This window comes from Dendrobates tinctorius, unplaced genomic scaffold, assembly GCF_039654945.1.
Source record: "Dendrobates tinctorius isolate UK_male_01 unplaced genomic scaffold, ASM3965494v1 ptg000084l, whole genome shotgun sequence".
NCBI classification, from domain to species: Eukaryota; Metazoa; Chordata; class Amphibia; order Anura; family Dendrobatidae; genus Dendrobates; species Dendrobates tinctorius.
Window position 1 is genome coordinate 47,234,358 of NW_027361752.1, and position 20,935 is coordinate 47,255,292.

The window sequence follows — 20,935 nt, forward strand, 5'->3', positions numbered from 1 at the left end:
GTCCTGTGCGCGGCGCCCCCACCATTGTGCCGCTCCTCTGCCTCATCAGTCCACACTCAACACAAGCTGGCCTCCTGCTATATATGCGCTGCACTGAAGGCCCCGCCCCTTGCCATGACATCATCTCACATGGTCGTGATGACGTCGGCAGAGTCAAGAAGGAAATTCGACAGTGTGGTGAACACCGCCATCTAGTGCACTGAGTCGATATTGCAGTCGCCTGCACGCTGACAGCGGCCACAGTCATGTGATGTTAATGTTATTCCTTGTGCTGCGCGCTGATTGGCTGGCGCGGCTGTAGCTCCGCCCGGAAGTAGGGAGTGCTCAGCTGTTCGCACTGTGAGGTGTTTCGTTGTTTTTTTTTTTTTTTTTTTCAAAGATGGCGGCACAGACAACGGACGGGATCCGTCTGAGTGCGGTGAGAGAGGGGTAAACGGGGCTGCCGGGAGCGGGACACGGGGAGAGGAAGGGGCCCCGTGAGGCCGGACATGGCTGTAGCTGGAATGGGCTCGGTTTCCAGCTCCTGTGGTCACAACGCCGAGAGCTCCCAGTGATGTGTGCGCCCCGGGATGTGCCGGAGGGAAACAAGGCTCGGACGCGAGGTTCCGGGGGGGCGGGGATGGCCGGTGCTGGCCCGCAGTGTCGGCTCTGGTGCTGTGTGCGCTGCTGCTCCGGGGCCCGCCGGCTCTGGCTCCTGTCTCGCCGGCTCTGGCTCTGTCCTGCCTGCTCTGCTGGTGCTGGGTGTCCCGGGTGATCTCTAGTGTCCTGTTATCTCTGTGGCCCCTGGTTTGGGCTGTGATTCTGCTGTTCTCTGATTCCCCCCCCCCCTCCTTGTTTTGGTTCTTTCTGTAGATCCACAGTTGTGGTGTTCTCCCAGTGCTGTCTTCGTCTCTCTAGTACTAGAAACCCCTCATACATCTATTTCTTGACCTACCTGAGGCTCAAGGTTTCTGTTGTGGTTCCACTATTGCTCCCTGAGGCTCTCTGGCTCCTGTCCCCCGAGGCTCCCTGGCTCCTGTCCCCCGAGGCTCCCTGGCTCCTGTCCCCCGAGGCTCCCTGGCTCCTGTCCCCCGAGGCTCCCTGGCTCCTGTCCCCCGAGGCTCCCTGGCTCCTGTCCCCCGAGGCTCCCTGGCTCCTGTCCCCCGAGGCTCCCTGGCTCCTGTCCCCCGAGGCTCCCTGGCTCCTGTCCCCGTCGCCGCTGCCTGAGCCTCTCTCGTCTTATGTTCCGAGTTATGTTATCTATGAAATTTACTAACTCCAATTTAGAAAAAAAAAATCTGTGATTTATTAACGCAAAAACTTGTATAGCCTAAAGGGCCTGTCACACTAAGAGATATCGCTAGCAATATCTCTATAGTGACGTTATAGCGATATTGCTAGCGATATCGCTATGTCTGATACTTACCTCCGACCGCTCCCCCGCTGATTATCGCTGATCGCGCGAGAACGTTCAGGACCGTTTCTCGTCGTCTGCTTCCTGCGGCGCTTCCTGCTGTGAGGACGAGCGACGCGTGGAGCCGGGCGGGAGGACGCAGGATCGCCTAGTGTGACAGGTAAGTAGCGATCCCCGTCCCCAGCGATGTCGCTAGTGAGATCTGCCTGTGTGGCAGCTCACTAGCGACCACTTAGCGATGTACAGCGATCCTGACCGCGTCATATCGCTGGTCGGGATCGCTGGTACATCGCTAAGTGTGACAGTACCTTTACACTGTGATACTGATATGGATCTATGTATCAATGTTACAAAACTGACCTATACCTAGATCCATATCGGTACCATAGTGTAACGCTATACAAGTTTTTGCATTCTAAGGGTGAGTGCACAGTGTGCGGGATTCAGCTGCGGATTTTTCCGTGCAGATTTGCAGGTAAATCCTCAGGTAAAATTACCTGAGGATTCCCCCTGCGTTTTGACACCTGAACAATGGAACAGGTGTCAAATCGCAGCAGAATCCGCAGAAAGAATTGATATGCTGCGGATTTAAAACCGCAGCATGTGCACTGCGGTTTTTAAAAGCCATTGGATAACAATGTGCTGTACTCTGCTTGCGGATCCGCAGCAGAATCCGCACGGTGTGCACACACCCTGAATAGTGTCACAAGCACTGGGGCAGATTGTGCCTTTAGCTGATGTGGCTTTGTTTTATCCATTATACCTTTTTTGTAGGGGAAGCGCTGGTGATTTTATATGATTTATTAACTGTTATAGGAGTTTGGAAATGTTAATGATATAAATGTAATTTAATTCAAGGCCCCTATGTGTAAAAACCAGGGCTGTGTTGTCTGTGAGCCAAACCTCCCACTCCTCAATTTACACAGCACTGGTCACTACTGAGCATTTCCATAAAGTGCAGCACAGATTCATCTCCACTAAAAGTCGAGATCCTCAAATTAGAAACAGAACAGACATTTACACTGTTTTCCAAATTATTATGCAAATGATATTTTTCTATGATTTTCCTAAATAGTCGGTACAAATGACAGTCATTCTAATAAAAGTCATCACCCGTTAGGGTATGCATCGAATTTTATTGAAGAAACCTCCCAATGATAACAGTATAATCTCCAAAATGAATAAAAACTCAAATTGCACTGTTCCAAATTATTAGGCACAGTAGAATTTCTAAACATTTGATATGTTTTAAAGAACTGAAAATGTTCATTTGTGGAATTTGCAGCATTAGGAGGTCACATTCACTGAACAAAAAAGCTATTTAACGCCAAAACATCCTAACAGGCCAAGTTACATGGTAACATAGGAACCCTTCTGTGACATCACCTTCACAATTCTTGCATCCATTGAAATTGTGCGTTTTTGGAGAGTTTCTGCTTGTATTTCTTTGCATGAAGTCAGAATAGCCTCCCAGAGCTGCTGTTTTGATGTGAACTGCCTCCCACCCTCATAGATCTTTTGCTTGATGATACTCCAAAGGTTCTCTATAGGGTTGAGGTCAGGGGAAGATGGTGGCCACACCATCTCCTTTTATCTCCTTTTATGCCTATAGCAGTCAATGACTCAGAGGTCTTCTTAGCAGCATGAGATGGTGCATTGTCATGCATGAAGAGGATTTTGCTCCTGAAGGCACATTTCTGCTTTTTATACCATGTTAGACAGCTGTCAGTCAGAAACTCTATATACTTTGCAGAGGTCATTTTCACACCTTCAGGAACCTTAAAGAGCCCTACCAGCTGTTTCCCCATGATTCCGGCCCAAAACATGACTCCTCCTTCTCCTTGCTGACGTCGCAGCCTTGTTGGGACATGGTGGCCATCCACCAACCATCCACTACTCCATCCATCTGGACCATCCAGGGTTGCTCGACACTCATCAGTAAACAAGACTGTATGAAAAATAGTCTTCATGTATGTCTGGACCCACTGCTACAATTTCTGCTTGTGAACACTGTTTAGGGGTGGCCGAATAGTAGGTTTATGCACCACAGCAAGCCTTTGAAGGATCCTACACCATGAGGATCGAGGGACTCCAGAGGCACCAGCAGCTTTAAATATCTGTTTGCTGGTTTGTAATGGCTTTTTAGCAGCTGCTCTCTTAATCCGATGAACTTGCCTGGCAGAAACCTTCCTCATTCTGCCTTTATCAGCACAAACATGTCTGTGCTCAGAATCAACCACAAGTCTCTTAACAGTACAATGATCACGTTTAAGTTTTTGGGAAATATCTAATGTTTTCATCTCATGACCAAGGCATTGCACTATTTGATGCTTTTCAGCAGCAGAGAGATCAGTTTTCTTTCCTAAATTCCTTGAAACCTGTGCCCTGCTTAATACTGTGGAACATCATTCTTAAGTAGTTTTCCTTTAATTGGGCTCACCTGGTAAACTAATTATCACAGGAATTTGAGATTGATTTCAGTGATCCAAAGAGCCCTGATACACAATACCATCTATGAGTTTATTTGAAAAACAAAAAATTACATCTTTATGACACTTAAATCCAATTTGCATAATAATTTGGAACGCAGTGTATAGGACATTTCATAATTTTCCCAAATTATGAAAAGAAAACATTTACAGCACAAACTGCACTGAACGATTGAACCCAATCTACTATATAATCATCTAACTAATTCTGTCTGTGTCTCTCTCTGTTTGTAATGCAAATCCGGCGTTGCTGATTGGTCGCGCACAGGAAGGAGAGAGACAGCAGACAAGGGGGACAGTATATGGGGTAGACAGTTCAAAGAAGAGAGCACAGACGGGAGAAGTCAGCACATGGGGAAAGAGAGAGTGGATAGGTGGGTGAGCACATGGGGGGAGAGATTCTCAACGCAGCAAAGCCTGCCCCCATCGTGACATTACCGCCCTCCCGATGTGATAGCATTGGGCCTCCATCTAGTTTATTATATATTTTAGGAGTCGGAGTCAGTCCATTTTATACCAACTCTGACTCGACCAAAGTGGACACTGTTTTTTTACCAGGGCTGTGGAGTCAATGTAAAATTACTAACAATTGCCCTATTGTAGTACAATAAACATATTACTAATTATTGGCCAATTGTGAATAAATGAAAGTCTGGAAATCTAAAGTAATCAATATGTTTTCTGAGCCTCCCTGGGCCTGTCGGCGCCGCTGTCTGAGCCTCCCTGGGCCTGTCGGCGCCGCTGTCTGAGCCTCCCTGGGCCTGTCGGCGCCGCTGTCTGAGCCTCCCTGGGCCTGTCGGCGCCGCTGTCTGAGCCTCCCTGGGCCTGTCGGCGCCGCTGTCTGAGCCTCCCTGGGCCTGTCGGCGCCGCTGTCTGAGCCTCCCTGGGCCTGTCGGCGCCGCTGTCTGAGCCTCCCTGGGCCTGTCGGCGCCGCTGTCTGAGCCTCCCTTGGCCTGTCGGCGCCGCTGTCTGAGCCTCCCTTGGCCTGTCGGCGCCGCTGTCTGAGCCTCCCTGGGCCTGTCGGCGCCTCCCTAGTTTTGGTTTTACTAGTGTTGTCTGAGTCGTTCTGTTCCTAGATGTTTTCCTGATAGTGACGCTGAATTGGTTAAATGGAGCGTTTGTTCTTAGTTTCAGTTTCGGTCCTGTGACTGCGGGATCACTGTGACTCTTGCGTTTTGCTTCTGGCACTTTTCTTGTTATGGAATAAACTTGTTTTTGATGTATTTTTACATTTGGCTCCTCAGGGTCAGTTCCAGTCATTATATAATGCTCCCTACAGTCCAGAGCTGTGCATCTAACCCACACCGTGTATTATACGAGACAAGCAATGTTCTGCTCTCCGGCAGTATAAAACCTCCTTGCTATCGCTTTCCACACAAGACCGCTGTTATTTTACAATGATGCAATCGTTTGACACCACTCTTGTGAAAATAGAGAACCCCTGTTGTAAATCTCAATCACTGTATATTGAAAAAGTTACAATCAATATCGTCCAAACTACAGACAATTTAATGACACCCAATCGTGTCATTTTACATAGTAATGGACTATAAATTGCGGACACTCCACTAAGACTATATACCTACAAGAAACAGAGTTCAAAGTCCAAAATTGTAGAAACATATAAACAAGCTTTATTACAGAAGTAATAATAACTTGCATGATAAAAAAGTGGAAGGAAATGGCGCACAGTGTCAAAAGATATCCATTGTGCAAATCCACCAAAATATCAGGCATGAGATATATGATGTACAATTAGCAACAACAGCCCCCCAGAGGAAGCCCATGCGAAACGCGCGTTGGGGCAGCTATTTATTGCACTGCCACTAATGGGTTAGAGTGGGTGAGATGTCCTTCTCTCTGTGTATGCTTGCCATGGCCAGGTTACGTTTCACACATGGTGTAACTAATTTTCTCATAAGAGCATTATAAGAGCATTTTTGGGACTATGTACTCTACTTTATGCTGTGACACACATATTTACTGTGTATACGTCCCTCTGGTTTTGATTATTTTGATCTTTGGCAGCTTGAATGATCTATTATAATCCAGATATCATTGTAGATTGTATTATTACAAGGACTTGTTGGTAATTGTACATCATATATCTCATGGCCGGTATTTTGGTGGATTTACGCATTGGATACCTTTCGACACTGTGCGCCATTTCCTTCCACTTTTTATCATGCGAGTTATTGTTATTCTGTAATAAAGCTTCTTTATATGTGTCTACAATTTTGGACTTTGAACTGTTTCTTGTAGGTATATATTGAAAAAGTTGTAGCATTTTCTAATTTAACAACTCTAGAAGGCGGAGTAGTCGCCCCTGGTGCCGGCGGTATATGGAGACGGTATAGGTGATATTACATTATTAATAGCCGTAATATAACATCTGTCTTACCAGCGGTTAGTCCCATAGGTGACCATAAAACCTGGCCGAGATCGATGAGTTGCAAAGAACCGTTTTACAAACTGAGATCGCAAATTTGATTCCTGTTTGGGACCACAAAAGGGTTTCCTTGCGTGTGGAAAGAGCCACACTCCGCCCGTAGCTTGACTGTCCGACACCAAGAAAAAAAAATGTACATTTTATGTAGGCTTAATTACCATATGTGACATTAGTATAGAATTAGTAGGCCATCGAGCTGAATGGGCAGAAATTGTAATCAGTAAGGACTAGTGATGAGAGAGTATACTCGTTGCTCGGGTGGCCTCCGAGTATTGTGGTGTGCTCGGAGATTTCGTTTTCGTCGTCTCAGCTGCATGATTTGTGACTTGCAGACAGCTTGAATACATGTGAGGAATGCCTGTGTGTAAGGGAATTCCCACATGTAATCAGCCGGTCTGGAAGTCGCAAGTCATGCAGCTGAGACGGCGAAAACTAAATCTCCGAGCACGCCACAATACTCGGAGGACACCCGAGCAACGAGTATACTCGCTCATCACTAGTAAGGACCTCTTATCAGCATCTATGTACGCAGGGGCAAAGATCGCTCTACTGTATAGAGAATCTACCCGAGTCGTCATACTCCCTGATCAGCATGTCCGAAACACTATGGAGCAGTTCTGGAGCTCGGCCACCGGCAGGCTGCGACGTCACACGCCGGGATGTCTCTCATTCTTCTTACCATCGGGCTCTCTTCTCATGCAAGGACGATTTTTTTTTTTGGCATTTTGTGTTCTCAAACAGAAATCTGCAGTCTTAGGCTGTGTTCACACATTTCATTTTTTTTCTCGTTTTTACCAAATAAACCGCGTCCAAAATGCGAAAAAGCTTACCATTCATTATAATGAATTCTGCATTTTTTGTGCAGATGTATGCGTTTTTTTTACAGCAAAAAAAAGGGCTTTGCGGTAAAAAACGCAGTTTGCTCATTAATTTTGCGGACAGTTCCGCATTTTTAGCTATTTTCTATGTGTCTGGGGACGCGTGGGAAAAAAAACCACATAAAAAATGTGCAGTATTCGTTCAAAAACCGCGTGGGAAAAAACGCACGTTTTCTGGGAAGGAATCCTGTTTATGTGCAGAAATTTTCTGCATACGTGTGCATGTAGCCTTAGGCTGGGATCACACATGCGAGAAACACCTACAAGTCTCACATCTTAATACCCAGCACTGCTGCATGCACTCAGGAGCGGAGCGTGCGGCCACATAGCAGTAGAAGGAGCCACACGCTCCGCTCCCGAGTGCCGGGTAATAACATGCGAGACTCGGCTGTAGTCCTCGCATGTGTGATCCCGGCCTTACCCACATAATTGTCCTGTGTACAACTCTTTGCAACTTGGGCAGGTTTATGGTCAATAACAGGACCCGTTCAGATTGTATATTATTGATGATAATGTAATACTACTTCATTATTGTGTTGTGAGTTCCATTTAAGGCTAAGTTCACACTAGCTGTTTTTTCTGCCTTTTTTTAATGCATTTTTTCATGCTAATTTTCAACTGTTTCACAGTACCAACAAAGCCTATAAGATTTTAGAAATCTCATGCACACACTGTTGTCTTTATTCTTTTTTTTTTTTATTTGGACATAGAACATGTCACTTCTTTCAGCTTTTTTTTACCCATTGAAAGCAATGGGCAATGTAAAAAAAAAAAAAAAAATGCTGTAAAAACGCAGGTATCGGGTTTGCAGCATTTTTAATGGGAAAAAAGCAAGTACTGCAGTATATGAAACCCATTTATTTTTGTGTATTTTTCATCTTGTCTTGATCACCTGAGATGGGATTAGTACAGTTTAATTAAATTAGTGATGTGTAAACATTGGATGACAAAGTTGTGAGATTGACCGATGCCTGTGGCAGGCCGAGGTGCGAGATTGACCGATGCCTTGTGGCAGGCCGAGGTGCGAGATTGACCGATGCCTTGTGGCAGGCCGAGGTGCGAGATTGACCGATGCCTTGTGGCAGGCCGAGGTGCGAGATTGACCGATGCCTTGTGGCAGGCCGAGGTGCGAGATTGACCGATGCCTTGTGGCAGGCCGAGGTGCGAGATTGACCGATGCCTTGTGGCAGGCCGAGGTGCGAGATTGACCGATGCCTTGTGGCAGGCCGAGGTGCGAGATTGACCGATGCCTTGAGGCAGGCCGAGGTGCGAGATTGACCGATGCCTTGGGGCAGGCCGAGGTGCGAGATTGACCGATGCCTTGGGGCAGGCCGAGGTGCGAGATTGACCGATGCCTTGGGGCAGGCCGAGGTGCGAGATTGACCGATGCCTTGGGGCAGGCCGAGGTGCGAGATTGACCGATGCCTGAGCAACTCAATGGCAGACCAAACTGTGAAAATTATTCCAGACCAATTCACCTTTCCCAGCTGTTACTTTTGTATGTGTATTTTTTCATGAACATATGTGTTGTATTGGTGGCCTGTGTTAACGCTTTATGGTGGAAGCAAAGCTGAACTTTGGGATCCTGAAAAACGCCTCTGTTATGACTGGCACCAGTTTCTCACGGACTGCGGCTTCCGGTGACGTTGCTTCAATAGAGAAGGTGCTTCTCTTCCGCTCCCACTGATGGACGTCCGGCTCCCCGCTGCCTTACTGCAGGGAGAGCCTGCATTATGGTACTGCCGCATTTATGGTACCTTTTGGGTTCACATTACATTTTATTGTCCAAGTAACTTTTTTTTTTTTTTATAAGGTGTACAGGGTTTCCACTTTTGCTGCGTGTTCACCTTTGAAAAATAGTATACTGCAAAAGGAAAAAGAAATCCAAAAGTCATACAAACATGCACAATATACACCAAGAGTGATTACAATGAAATCTGTCAGCAGGATTTGCACTCACACTAAAGGCCCCGTCTCACTAAGCGATCTCGGTAGCGAGATCGCTGCTGAGTCACAACTTTTGTGACGTAACAGCGATCTCACCAGCGAGATCGCTGTGTGTGACAGCGATCAGCGAGCGGCCCCCCTGGCGGTATCGCTGATCGCTGGAACAAATCTCTGGACATTTCTTTGGTTGCTGGTCTCCTGCTGGCCAGCACGCATCGCTGTGTGTGACAGGCGGGAGACCAGCGATCAGGTGTAAAAAATAATTAAAAAAAATAGTTATTCTCACCTTCCGACGTCGCGTTCAGCCATCCTGCCTCTCTCCACGCTCCGGTCCCAGTAAGCCTTTGCACGAATGACCGCGAGACTTTGTTATCCCTCGAGACTGTGACATCTCGCGGTCATTCGTGCAAAGGATCACTGGGACCGGAGTGTGGAGAGAGGCAGGATGGCTGAACAGGACGTCGGAAGGTGAGAATACTATATTTTTTATTTTGATTCTATTTTTTATAGCGATTGCCAGCGATGCCGGGCGCTCGGCATCGCTGTGCTGATCGCTGGTGAAGCTGTCTGGCAGCTCACCAGCGATCACATAGCGACTTAAGGTACTGTCACACTTCGCGATGTGCCAGCGATCCCGACCAGTGATATGACGCGGTCAGGATCGCTGGTACATCGCTAAGTGGTCGCTAGTGAGCTGCCACACAGGCAGATCACACTAGCGATATCGCTGGGGACGGGGGTCGCTACTTACCTGTCACACCAGGCGATCCTGCGTCCTCCCGCCCGGCTCCACGCGTCGCTCGTCCTCACAGCAGGAAGCGCCACAGGAAGCAGACGACGAGAAACAGTCCAGCCTGTTCTCGCGCGATCAGCGATAACCAGCGGGGGAGCCGGTCGTAGGTAAGTATCAGACACAGCGATATCGCTAGCAATATCGCTATAACGTCACTAGTTACAGCGATATTGCTAGCGATATCTTAGTGTGACAGGCCCTTTAGTAGCGATCCTGACACCTTGATATCGGTGTCGGGATCGCTGGTAAGTCGCTTAGTGTGACGGGGCCTTAAGTGCCTCTAGCTCTTTCAAAGACAAGTCTAATAATGCCTCTTACATAGCCAGTCAGTTCTGCCATTACTGAGAAATCAGTGTTCACTTTGATATGCAAATGAGGCTGAAGAGCTACGGTAGATCTGAATCCACTATCACTCCAATATCAATGTGCAAATTGTGGCGATCTTGTATGGGCTTGGAAGGCATTTATCTGACTACTAGATTAAGGCCCGGTGCTATCGCATCAGGAGGATAGTGATGTAGCGTTGACCATGTGCTGTGCGGCACTGTGAGCAGCGCACCTTGAGAAGGAGATGTGGTGAACAGCCATCCCGCCCATCTCTTTAGCTGTTCACAAGACCCCGGCCCTGTTAAGAGGAAATAACATATCTCAGCAGCAAATATGGTGCGGGACCTTGACATCTGGGTTCATATCACCAAATGAAAGAATTTTGATGATGCACATCTCCCCTCTTATACTTATCGTGTGTTACAGTAATATTGAGAATTATGTGTAAATGTATCACACCTATGTTTTTATGTGGATAGGATATTTACATAGTGAGCCTCAAGAGGGACAGTATTACTGATGTATGTAAAGTGCTATTGAAATAATAGAACTCTATAAATAAATCAAAAATTATTATTTAAGTTATGTTAGCTATGTAGTTGAAATCTACGTATGTGTGCCTAAATTTTTTGTTTTTGTATTTTTTTTTTTTTAATCTATATATACCTATGTATGTTTTTATGGATTTAAATATGTCTGACATATATGTGAAAGAGAAAATTAGTGTATGATATATCTGCTTAGAATATCTATATCTAACACACATATCAAGCTATGTATAGAAGTCTATTATCTATATCTATTTAGAATGTAACTATCATTTATATATCTATATATCTATCCATTCCAGGACCAACTTAAATAGTTTAAAGTAAGACATTTTTGTAAACGACATTTCTAGTGAAGATTTTTAGGCTATTAGGTAGCACTTGTCCTTGAAGTGGTGCATCCACCACTTTGACCCTAACGTTGCTGCGTTGCTTTCCTCGGGAGAATGCAACATACAATTGTCCATGGGCAAATACAGGTTCGGGCAAAAAAATGCCAACTCGATTGAGGGTCTGTCCTTGGGATTTGTTAATGGTCATAGCAAAAGCAGGTTTTAGAGGAAACTGTCGACCTTTTAATTTAAAAGGTAACCCAGTTTCTGAAGGACACAAATCGATGCGTGGAATAAACACAATGTCTCCTTCAGCTGAGCCAGTAATCACTTTAGCCTGTATGATGTTGCGGAGTAAGGCAGTAACAATGGGGCAAGTGCCATTGCAGAGACCTTTCTTGGTGTTTAGGTTTCTTAATAGCATCACAATGGTGCCAATTTTAAGTTTTAAGAGATGTGATGGCATTTCTGATGGTGTCAGAGTTTTTAAAAAATTCAACTGGGTAGTTTTCACATTCCTCTGCCTCATCAGCATCGACAGAATCATCGCTTGTATAGACAGTATAATCACCACTGATGCGATCCATTACTTTACAGTTCAGAAAATCTACGTCTTCATTTTTTGGCCATAGTATAGCATGTGATGCAGCAGTGTTGAGGCTTTGTTTGTCATTAACATCAATGCAAGTATGGTCTCCAAAGATCTTGGTTACTATAGAGCCAGTGCAAAGCATGTCTGGAGGAATTTCAATGTGAAGATGAGGATGAATGAACTCATGGAGATCAACATCCAACACTGCGGAGACACCATCACGTGTTTCTCAACGCAGTGATTCTAGGGCAATGCCCCCATCCCTTATGGGAAATATGCAAAACATGCAAAACAGAAGCCGCGGAGACACCATCACATGTTTCTCAACGCAAGCAATGACCAGCCAGGTCTTTCCCCGGGAAGGAACAACCACGGGAAGGGCAGTCTCCAATGTAGGAAACCACCTATGCCAAAACATGGTATCCATCCACAGACAGCTGTTTCGGGGTATTGCCCCTCATCAGTGTGGAGTAGGAAACTGGCCGGTAGGAGCAATGCCTAGTAAAGGAAAAGTAAAAGGAAAAACCACCTATGCCAAAACATGGTATCCATCCACAGACAGCTGTCTTTTACTAGGCATTGCTCCTACCAGCCAGTTTCCTACTCCACACTGATGAGGGGCAATACCCCGAAACAGCTTTCTGTGGATGGATACCATGTTTTGGCATAGGTGGTTTCCTTCATTGGAGACTGCCCTTCCCGTGGTTGTTCCTTCCCGGGGAAAGACCTGGCTAGTCATTGCTTGCGTTGAGAAACATGTGATGGTGTCTCCGCGGCTTCTGTTTTGCATGGAGGAATTTCAATGACATCCTCTCCAAGGTTATGTTCATTAGACAGCTCACCATTTCCAAGTTTAAGCAACCAAGTGCTGTATTCAGGATCAGTGGGGCGCAGGTTGTTGATTAGCGGTAGTCTGGTAAAATGTTGCCAATGTTGTGAATATTTAATGCAGGAATCTACAATGTCTGCTCTTGTTCCATGAGCGATGACGGGAAGACATTGTCTGAAGTCTCCTCCAAGAACAATAACTTTACCTCCAAACGGTGTTTTATTTTTTTTCAGCAACATTTGTTGTCATGATGTCACGTAGAAGTCTTATCTCATTCAATGCATGTTTTTGGACCATAGTGCACTCATCAATAATAAAAAGTTTTGTACTCTGTAAATGTTTTCCTGCATTTGTATCGTTTTTATTCCTGGATACGGATGTTTCGTTGATCGGAATAGGTATGCCATATAGAGAGTGGATTGTTCGGCCTCCTGCTATTCCTGTAGTCGCTGCAGGTGAGACAATTTCTCCTTGTCCTCTTAAATGATGTGTAAGTAGATGGTATAGGTAGGTCTTTCCACTGCCACCAGGTCCGTCGAGAAAAAAGCACTTTGGTGTTAAACTGCTTTTTTGTAAAGCTTCAGTAATGACATCGTAGGCAAAAAGTTGCTCCTGATTAAGAGTTTCTTTCATCTCTGCAGCTTTTTTTTTTAACTCCTAATCCTTATCATATTGTTTAAGGAGGTGTTTAATATTTTTTGCTGGGCGTGGTAAATTGAAATCAAGTTTTTCCATGGACTATATGAGGACATCTTTCATAGCATATCCTTCACAATTGATACACTCTTCAGTGTCTCTGCTGTGGTATGTATGACAGTGGTCTTGTAAAAAATGGTCCTTAAATTCATTCCACAATTCAAGTGGATTACTGGAGGGGCCAAAAATACAGATATAAGCAAACATGTCTCTAAATGTACTGTCACACTTAGCGATGTACCAGCGATCCCGACCAGTGATATGACGCGGTCAGGATCGCTGGTACATCGCTAAGTGGTCGCTAGTGAGCTGCCACACAGGCAGATCTCACCATCGACATTGCAGGGGGTCGGGGGTCGCTACTTACCTGTCAGACGAGGCGATCCTGCGTCCTCCCGCCCGGTTCCACGCGTCACTCGTCTCTCAACAGGAAGCGCCGCAGGAAGCTGACGACGAGAAACAGTCCAGCCTGTTCTCGCGCGATCAGCGATAATCAGCGGGGGAGCCGGTCGTAGGTAAGTATCAGACGCACTAACATATCTAGAATCTCTAAATTGGTGTGTTTCATCATGTTGGATGTTATTTTGGGAAATTTCAAGCTTGGCGTTGTCATGTCCTTCTGTAAACGTATTTAAATATTTTACACTTTGAATGTAAGCACATATTTCTACATTAATATGGCACTTGTATTTGGTGAGTAAAAATGGGTAATATGGAACTACCCATGAATTGTCAATCGTCTTAGAATGGTGTTCATATGTTTTGCCAATGGGTCTGTGGTAAGTGGGATAGCCGTCCTTTTCTTTGATGGTATATGGTTGGTATTGTTTAGGGAAACCTTTGCTACACTTTCCAAGATCCATACAGGGAGAATTAGGATTGTGTTCTCCACAGGGACCATGAATCGTGTTGAAGAACAATGTTATGGAGCTGAGGGTAGATTGTTTCATCAAGTATACTATATTGTCTGTCCGCCTCACTCCGTAATTTAGGGTACCGTTACACCTAGCTATGCACCAGCGATCCCGACCAGCGATATGACGCGGTCAGGATCGCTGGTGCATCGTTAGGTGGTCGCTAGTGAGCTGCCACACAGGCAGATCTCACCAGCGACATCGCAGGGGTCGGGGGTCGCTACTTACCTGTCAGACGAGGCGATCCTGCGTCCTCCCGCCCGGCTCCACACGTCGTTTGTCGTCACAGCAGGAAGTGGCCGACGAGAAATGATCCAGGAGCTTCTCGCGCGATCAGCGATAACCAGCGGGGGAGCCGGTCGGAGGTAAGTATCAGACACAGTGATATCGCTAACAATATCTCTGTAACGTCACAAAATCGGTGACTTTACAGCGATATTGCTAGTGATATCGCTGTGTGTATCGGGGGCTTTAGACAGGCTGTCAAGAATAATTAAAATGTGAGCGTGTGGGAGACCACGCTTCTGAAATTCAATGACATGGACCATTGCAGTGACGTTTCCAAATAATCCACTGCTAATGTCTTTTAAGAGGGATTCCAGTTTAATTTTAACCCCTTCCTGACATCCGTCGTAATATCCCATCCACGGTACCCGGGCCCGTATGACCGTGGACGGGATAGTACGTCTACCGCGATCAGCGGCGCCCACGTGGTGAGCGCCGCTGATCGCGGCCGGGTGTCAGCTGATTATCACAGCTGACACCCGGCACTATATGTCAGGGGCGGTCACGGACCGCCCCCGACACGTTAACCCCTTGCACACCGCGATCAAACATGATCGCGGTGTACCGGGAGTTAAAGGGAAGCATCGGCAGGGAGGGGGCTCCCTCCGTGCTTCCCTGAGCCCCCCACGGCAGCGCAATGTGCAGCGCTGCTGCGGGGGGCTCCTATCCTCCAGGCCCCCGAATCCAAGATGGCGACGGGGGCCTTCGGGGACCTGAGGAAGCTGGCTTCCTCAGTGCCTGCAAAGCGCAGGCAAGAGGAAGTCTGCTTCAATGCCTGTGACAGATTGCTGATCTGTCACAGTGACCTGTGATGTGACAGATCAGCGATCTGTCACAGGACAGTGATGTCCCACCTGGGACTATGTAATAAAGTAAAAAAAAAATTAAAAAAATGTTAAAATAAATTTAAAAAAATCGCCAAATAAATTAGTAAAAAAAAAAATATATATATTCCCCAATAAATTCATTTTTTGAAAATAATAAAAAAACAAACAATAAAAGTACACATATTAGGTATCGCCGCGTCCGTAATGACCCGCCCTATAAAACTGTCCCATTAGTTAACCCTTTTAGCGAACCCCTTAAAAAATAAAAAAACGAAGCAAAAAATGATTTATCATACCGCCAAACAAAAAGTGTAATAACGCGCGATCAAAAAGACGCATATAAATATCCATGGTACCGCTGAAAACGTCATCTTGTCCCGCAAAAAACGAGCCGCCACACAGCATCATCAGCGAAAAAATAAAAAAGTTATAGCTCACAGAATAAAGCGATGCAAAAATAATTTTTTTATATAAAATAGTTTTCATTGCATAAAACCGATAAAAACATAAAAAAACGACCTAAATGAGGTATCGCTGTAACCGTACTGACCCGAAGAATAAAACCGCTTTATCAATTTTACCGCACGCGGAACGGTGTAAACGCACCCCCCCAAAAGAAATTCATGAAACGCTGGTTTTTGTTCATTCTGCGTCCCAAAAATAGGAATAAAAAGCGATCAAAAAATGTCACGTGCCCGAAAATGGTACCAATAAAAACGTCAACTCGTCCCGCAAAAAATAAGACCTCACATGACTCAGTGGGTCAAAATACGGAAAAATTATAGCTCTCAAAATGTGGTGATGCAAAAACTATTTTACAATAAAAAGCGTCTTTTAGTGTGTGACAGCCGCCAAACATAAAAACCGCCATAAATAGTAAATCAAACCCCCCGTTATCACCCCCTTAGTTAGGGAAAAATAATAAATCTAAAAAAAAAGTATTTATCTCCATTTTCCCGTTAGGGTAAGGCTGTGTGCACACGCTGTGGATTAGGTGCGGATTCATCCGCGCGGATTTTGTAAAATCCGCAGGTGAAACCGCAGGTCAAAAGACCTGCGGTTTTACCTGCAGATTGCTCTGCGGTTTTGTCCTGCGGTTTTTCATCTCCTCATTAGAGGAGATGGCAAACCGCAGGAGAATCCGCAGAAAGAATTGACATGTCAATTCTTTCTGCGGATTGAAAACCGCAGATAATCCGCGCGGAAAATTCCGCACCGTCTGCACTGCGGTTTTTGATTCCCATAGGGAATCATGGTACTGGGGTCCGCAGCAGCCAAAACCGCTGCGGAACCGCAGCAAAATCCGCAGCGTGTGCACACAGCGCTAGGGTTAGGGCTCAGATTAGGGTTAGGGGTGTGTTGGGGTTAGGGTTGGAGTTATAATTGGGGGTTTCCACTGTTTGGGCACATCAGGGGCTCTCCAAATGCAACATGGCGTCTGATCTCAATTCCAGCCAATTTTGAGTTGAAAAAGTCAAATGGTGCTCCTTCCCTTCCAAGCTCTGCCATGCGCCCAAACAGTGTTTTACCCCCACATGTAGGGTATCAGCCTACTCAGGACAAATTGCAATACAATTTTTGGGGTCCAATTTCTCCTGTTACCCTTAGGAAAATAAAAAATTGGGGGCAAAAATATCATTTTTGTGGAAAAAAATGATTTTTTTATTTTCACGTCCGAGTGTTATGAACTTCTGTGAAGCACTTGGGGGTTCAAAGTGCTCACCACACATCTAGATAAGTTCCGTGGGGGGTCTAGTGTCCAAAATGGGGTCACTTGTGGGGAGTTTCAATAGTTTAGGTACATCAGGGGCTCTCCAAACGCACATGACACCCGCAGACCATTCCATCAAAGTCTGCATTCCAAAACGTCACTGCTTCCCTTCCGAGCCCCGACGTGTGTCCATACAGTAGTTTTCTCCCACATATGGGGTGTCAGCGTACTCAGGCCAAATTGGACAACAACTTTTGGGGTCCAATTTCTCCTGTTACCCTTGGGAAAATGAAAAAATTGGGGACTAATTGATCATGTTTCTGGAAAAAATACGATTTTTTTATTTTCATGCCCTGGCATTATAAACTTCTGTGAAGCCCTTGGGGGTTCAAAGTGCTCACCTCACATCTAGATAAGTTCCTTAGTGGGTCTAGTTTTCAAAATGGGGTCATTTGTGGGGGGTTTCCACTGTTTAGGTACATTAGGGGCTCTCCAAAGGCAACATGACACTCGCAGACCATTCCATCAAAGTCTGCATACCAAAACGTCACTACTTCCCTTCCGAGCCCCGACGTGTGCCCATACAGTAGTTTTCACCCACATATGGGGTATCAGCATATTCAGGACAAATTGGACAACAACTTTTGGGGTCCAATTTCTCCTGGTACCCTTGGGAAAATAAAAAAATGGTGACTAAAAGATCATGTTTGTGGAAAAAATACGAATTATTTATTTTCACGCCCGGGCATTATAAACTTCTGTGAAGCACTGGGGGGGTCAAAGTGCTCACCACACATTTAGATAAGTTCCTTAGGGGGTCTAGTTTCCAAAATGGTGTCATTTGTGGGGGGTTTCCACTGTTTTGGTACATCAGGAGTTTTCCAAACGCGACATGGTGTCCGATCTCAATTCCAGCCAAAAACGTCAAATGGCGCTGCTTCCCTTCCGAGCTCTGCCATGCGCCCAAATAGTGGTTTACCCCCACATGTGGGGTATCAGCGTACTCAGGACAAATGGCACAATAACTTTTAGGGTCCTGTTACCCTTGGAAAAATAAGAATTGAGGGTGAAAAGATCATTTTTGTGGAAAAAATATGATTTTTTAATTGTATTGCTTTATGTTATAAACTTCTGTGAAGCCCATGGGGGTTCAAAGTTCTCACCACACATCTAGATAAGTTCCTTAGGGGGTCTAGTTTCCAAAATGGTGTCATTTGTGGGGGATTTCCACTGTTTTGGTACATCAGGGGTTTTCCAAACGCGACATGGTGTCCGATCTCAATTCCAGCCAAAAACGTCAAATGGCGCTGCTTCCCTTCCGAGCTCTGCCATGCGCCCAAATAGTGGTTTACCCCCACATGTGGGGTATCGGCGTACTCAGGACAAATTGCACAATAACTTTTAGGGTCCTGTTACCCTTGGGAAAATAAAAATTGGGGTGAAAAGATCATTTTTGTGGAAAAAATATGATTTTTTTAATTGTACCGCTGTACGTTATAAACTTCTGTAAAGCCCTTGTGGGTTCAAAGTTCTCACCACATATCTAGATAAGTTCCTTGGGGGGTCTAGTTTCCAAAATGGGGTCACTTGTAGGGGGTTTCCACTGTTTAGGTACATCAGGGACTCTCCAAACGTGACATGGCGTCCGATCTGAATTCCAGCCAATTTTGCATTGAAAAAGTCAAACGGCGCTCCTTCCATTCTGAGCTCTGCCATGCGCCGAAACAGTCGTTCCCCCCCACAAATCAGGTATCAGCGTACTCAGGACAAATTGCACAATAACTTTTGCAGTCCAATTTCTCCTGTTACCCTTGGTAAAATAAAAAAAATTGAACCTGAAGTATTTTTTTTGTGAAAAAAAGTTAGATGTTCATTTCTTTTTAAATATTCAAAAAAATTCCTGTGACGCACCTAATGGGTTAATAAACTTCTTGAATGTGGTTTTGAGCACCTTAAGGGGTTCAGTTTTTAGAATGGTGTCACTTTTGGGTATTTTCTATCATATAGACCCCTCAAAGTGGCTTCAAATGTGATGTGGTCCTAAAAATAAAATGGTGTTGTAAAAATGAGAAATCGCTGGTCAACTTTTAACCCTTATAACTTCCTAACAAAAAAAAATTTTGGTTCCAAAATTGTGCTGATGTAAAGTAAACATGTGGGAAATGTTACTTATCAAGTTTTTTGTGTGCCGTATCTCTGTGATTTAAGGGCATAAAAATTCAAAGTTGGAAAATTGCGAAATTTTCAAAATTTTTGCCAAATTTCCATTTTTTTCACAAATAAACGCAAGTTATTTGAATGAAATTTTACCACTAACATGAAGTACAATATGTCACGAGAAAACAATGTCAGAATCACCGGGATCAATGGAAGCGTTCCAGAGTTATGACCTCATAAAGGTACAGTGGTCAGAATTGTAAAAATTGGCCCGGTCATGAACGTGCAAACCACCCTTGGGGGTGAAGGGGTTAAAGATGCGTGCAACCAAGTCTGGTCTGTGTTCAACACGCTGCCACGGTTCTAAATGTGTAGTAATCTCACTCCACTTAGGATTACATGTCATGGTGATAAATAGATCTGGTCGACCATACTTCGTAACAATAGCCATAGCATCCTGGTAGCGCTGCTGCATGTTTCTTGGACTGCCTTCAAAAGAAGATGGTAAAATGACAGTTTTTTCCAATAGGGATGCCCTTTTGAACCGATTTTTTGAGTAGATGTTCTTGAAGGAGGCAGTAATCCTCCACTTTTAAATCTTTTTGGTAGTTGCGGATGTAATGTAGGCGATTAGCTTCGATTTTGACATAAACATCTACTAAATATTGCTGTGTTAGCTTGCCACCATTGAGGAGTGGATTAAAGTAATTTCCAGGTCAGCACCTGACAGCACATTGGAGGACGTCCTTCTCATCCGTAGTGGGACAGGAAACCATGAGAGTTTAAAAGGATCCTCCCTTTCCCATCCCTCAGTGTTTTTCCTGTCCCACTGCGGATAGGAACGACGAGAGAAGATCCGGCCGTTCCATGCAGATGGTCAGGATCGGGGGGGCCCAGCCTCATCCTTCCTACCTGTTGAGATCTGCAGCTGACACCCAATGCAGGGTCCCTCAGCTTCTCCGGTGTAGCGCTGCTCCCGGACGCCGGGTCGCTTCCTCCTGATGGGCGCTCTCGACCCTGGAGGCCACCACCGCCAAAACCGCCGCTGGGGGTTTTCAGAGCCCACAAGCGGTCCTCCTACAGGATTACTTCCGGGTGGAGCCGTTGTGTCTGGAGGAGCCGCTATGCCCGGAGGCAGGAGCGCGCAGTAGCAGGCGCGCGTCAGAGTCCGGGGACGCCCCGGGGCTGGCCGCCCCACCGGAGGAGGACACGCAGGCCAGGGCGTGCGTCAGAAGACCGGGGGGCTCGTCACTTCCGGTCGGACGCATCACTTCCGGCCACGTCGCCGCTAGGACACCTCAGGCAGCGACCGCCCGGTACCAAGCACACCGCGGCAGCAGAGGCCCATCAGGGAGAAGGGCAGGCGTCCGGAGGCTGGATCGGCAGCGCAACAGAGGCGGTATGCAGCTCTGCTCCACAGGGCAGGAGGGGCCCCGTCACCGCTTACAGGTCTGTGTCTCCACAGTGGCAGCAGACAGCAGCGGTTTCCATCACCACGGCGGCAGGAGCAGAGTGCCAGGGTCACGTGAGTAACCTCTGAAGAGGTCACTGCAGAGCCCCGTAAGGATAGCCCCCACAGAACCCATATTTTATATGTTCTAGGGGGGAACCTCTACCTCTGAGAAAAAGGAGCCTAAGCGGAAGGATAGCAGCTGTCCGGTTTGCTCTAAGAAGCTAAAGGACATGTGGCAGAAGACCCTCTGTGACGCATGTGCAAGGCGTATAATGGGGGAAGAGCTGGCTTCTTTTATGTCCAATATGAGGGCGA

At 46.0% G+C, this 20,935-nt stretch overlaps 1 protein-coding gene across 1 annotated transcript in view; it reads left to right on the top strand.

The window, feature by feature from the left end:
• The first annotated feature begins 271 nt into the window (after positions 1-271).
• Positions 272-20,935, top strand: part of MORC3 (MORC family CW-type zinc finger 3) — a 72,172-nt gene continuing 51,508 nt past the window's right edge. The window contains exon 1 of the mRNA XM_073584652.1: positions 272-418. Coding sequence (XP_073440753.1) covers positions 380-418 — 39 coding nt within the window. The 5' untranslated portion in view covers positions 272-379. The remainder of the gene's footprint in view (positions 419-20,935) is intronic.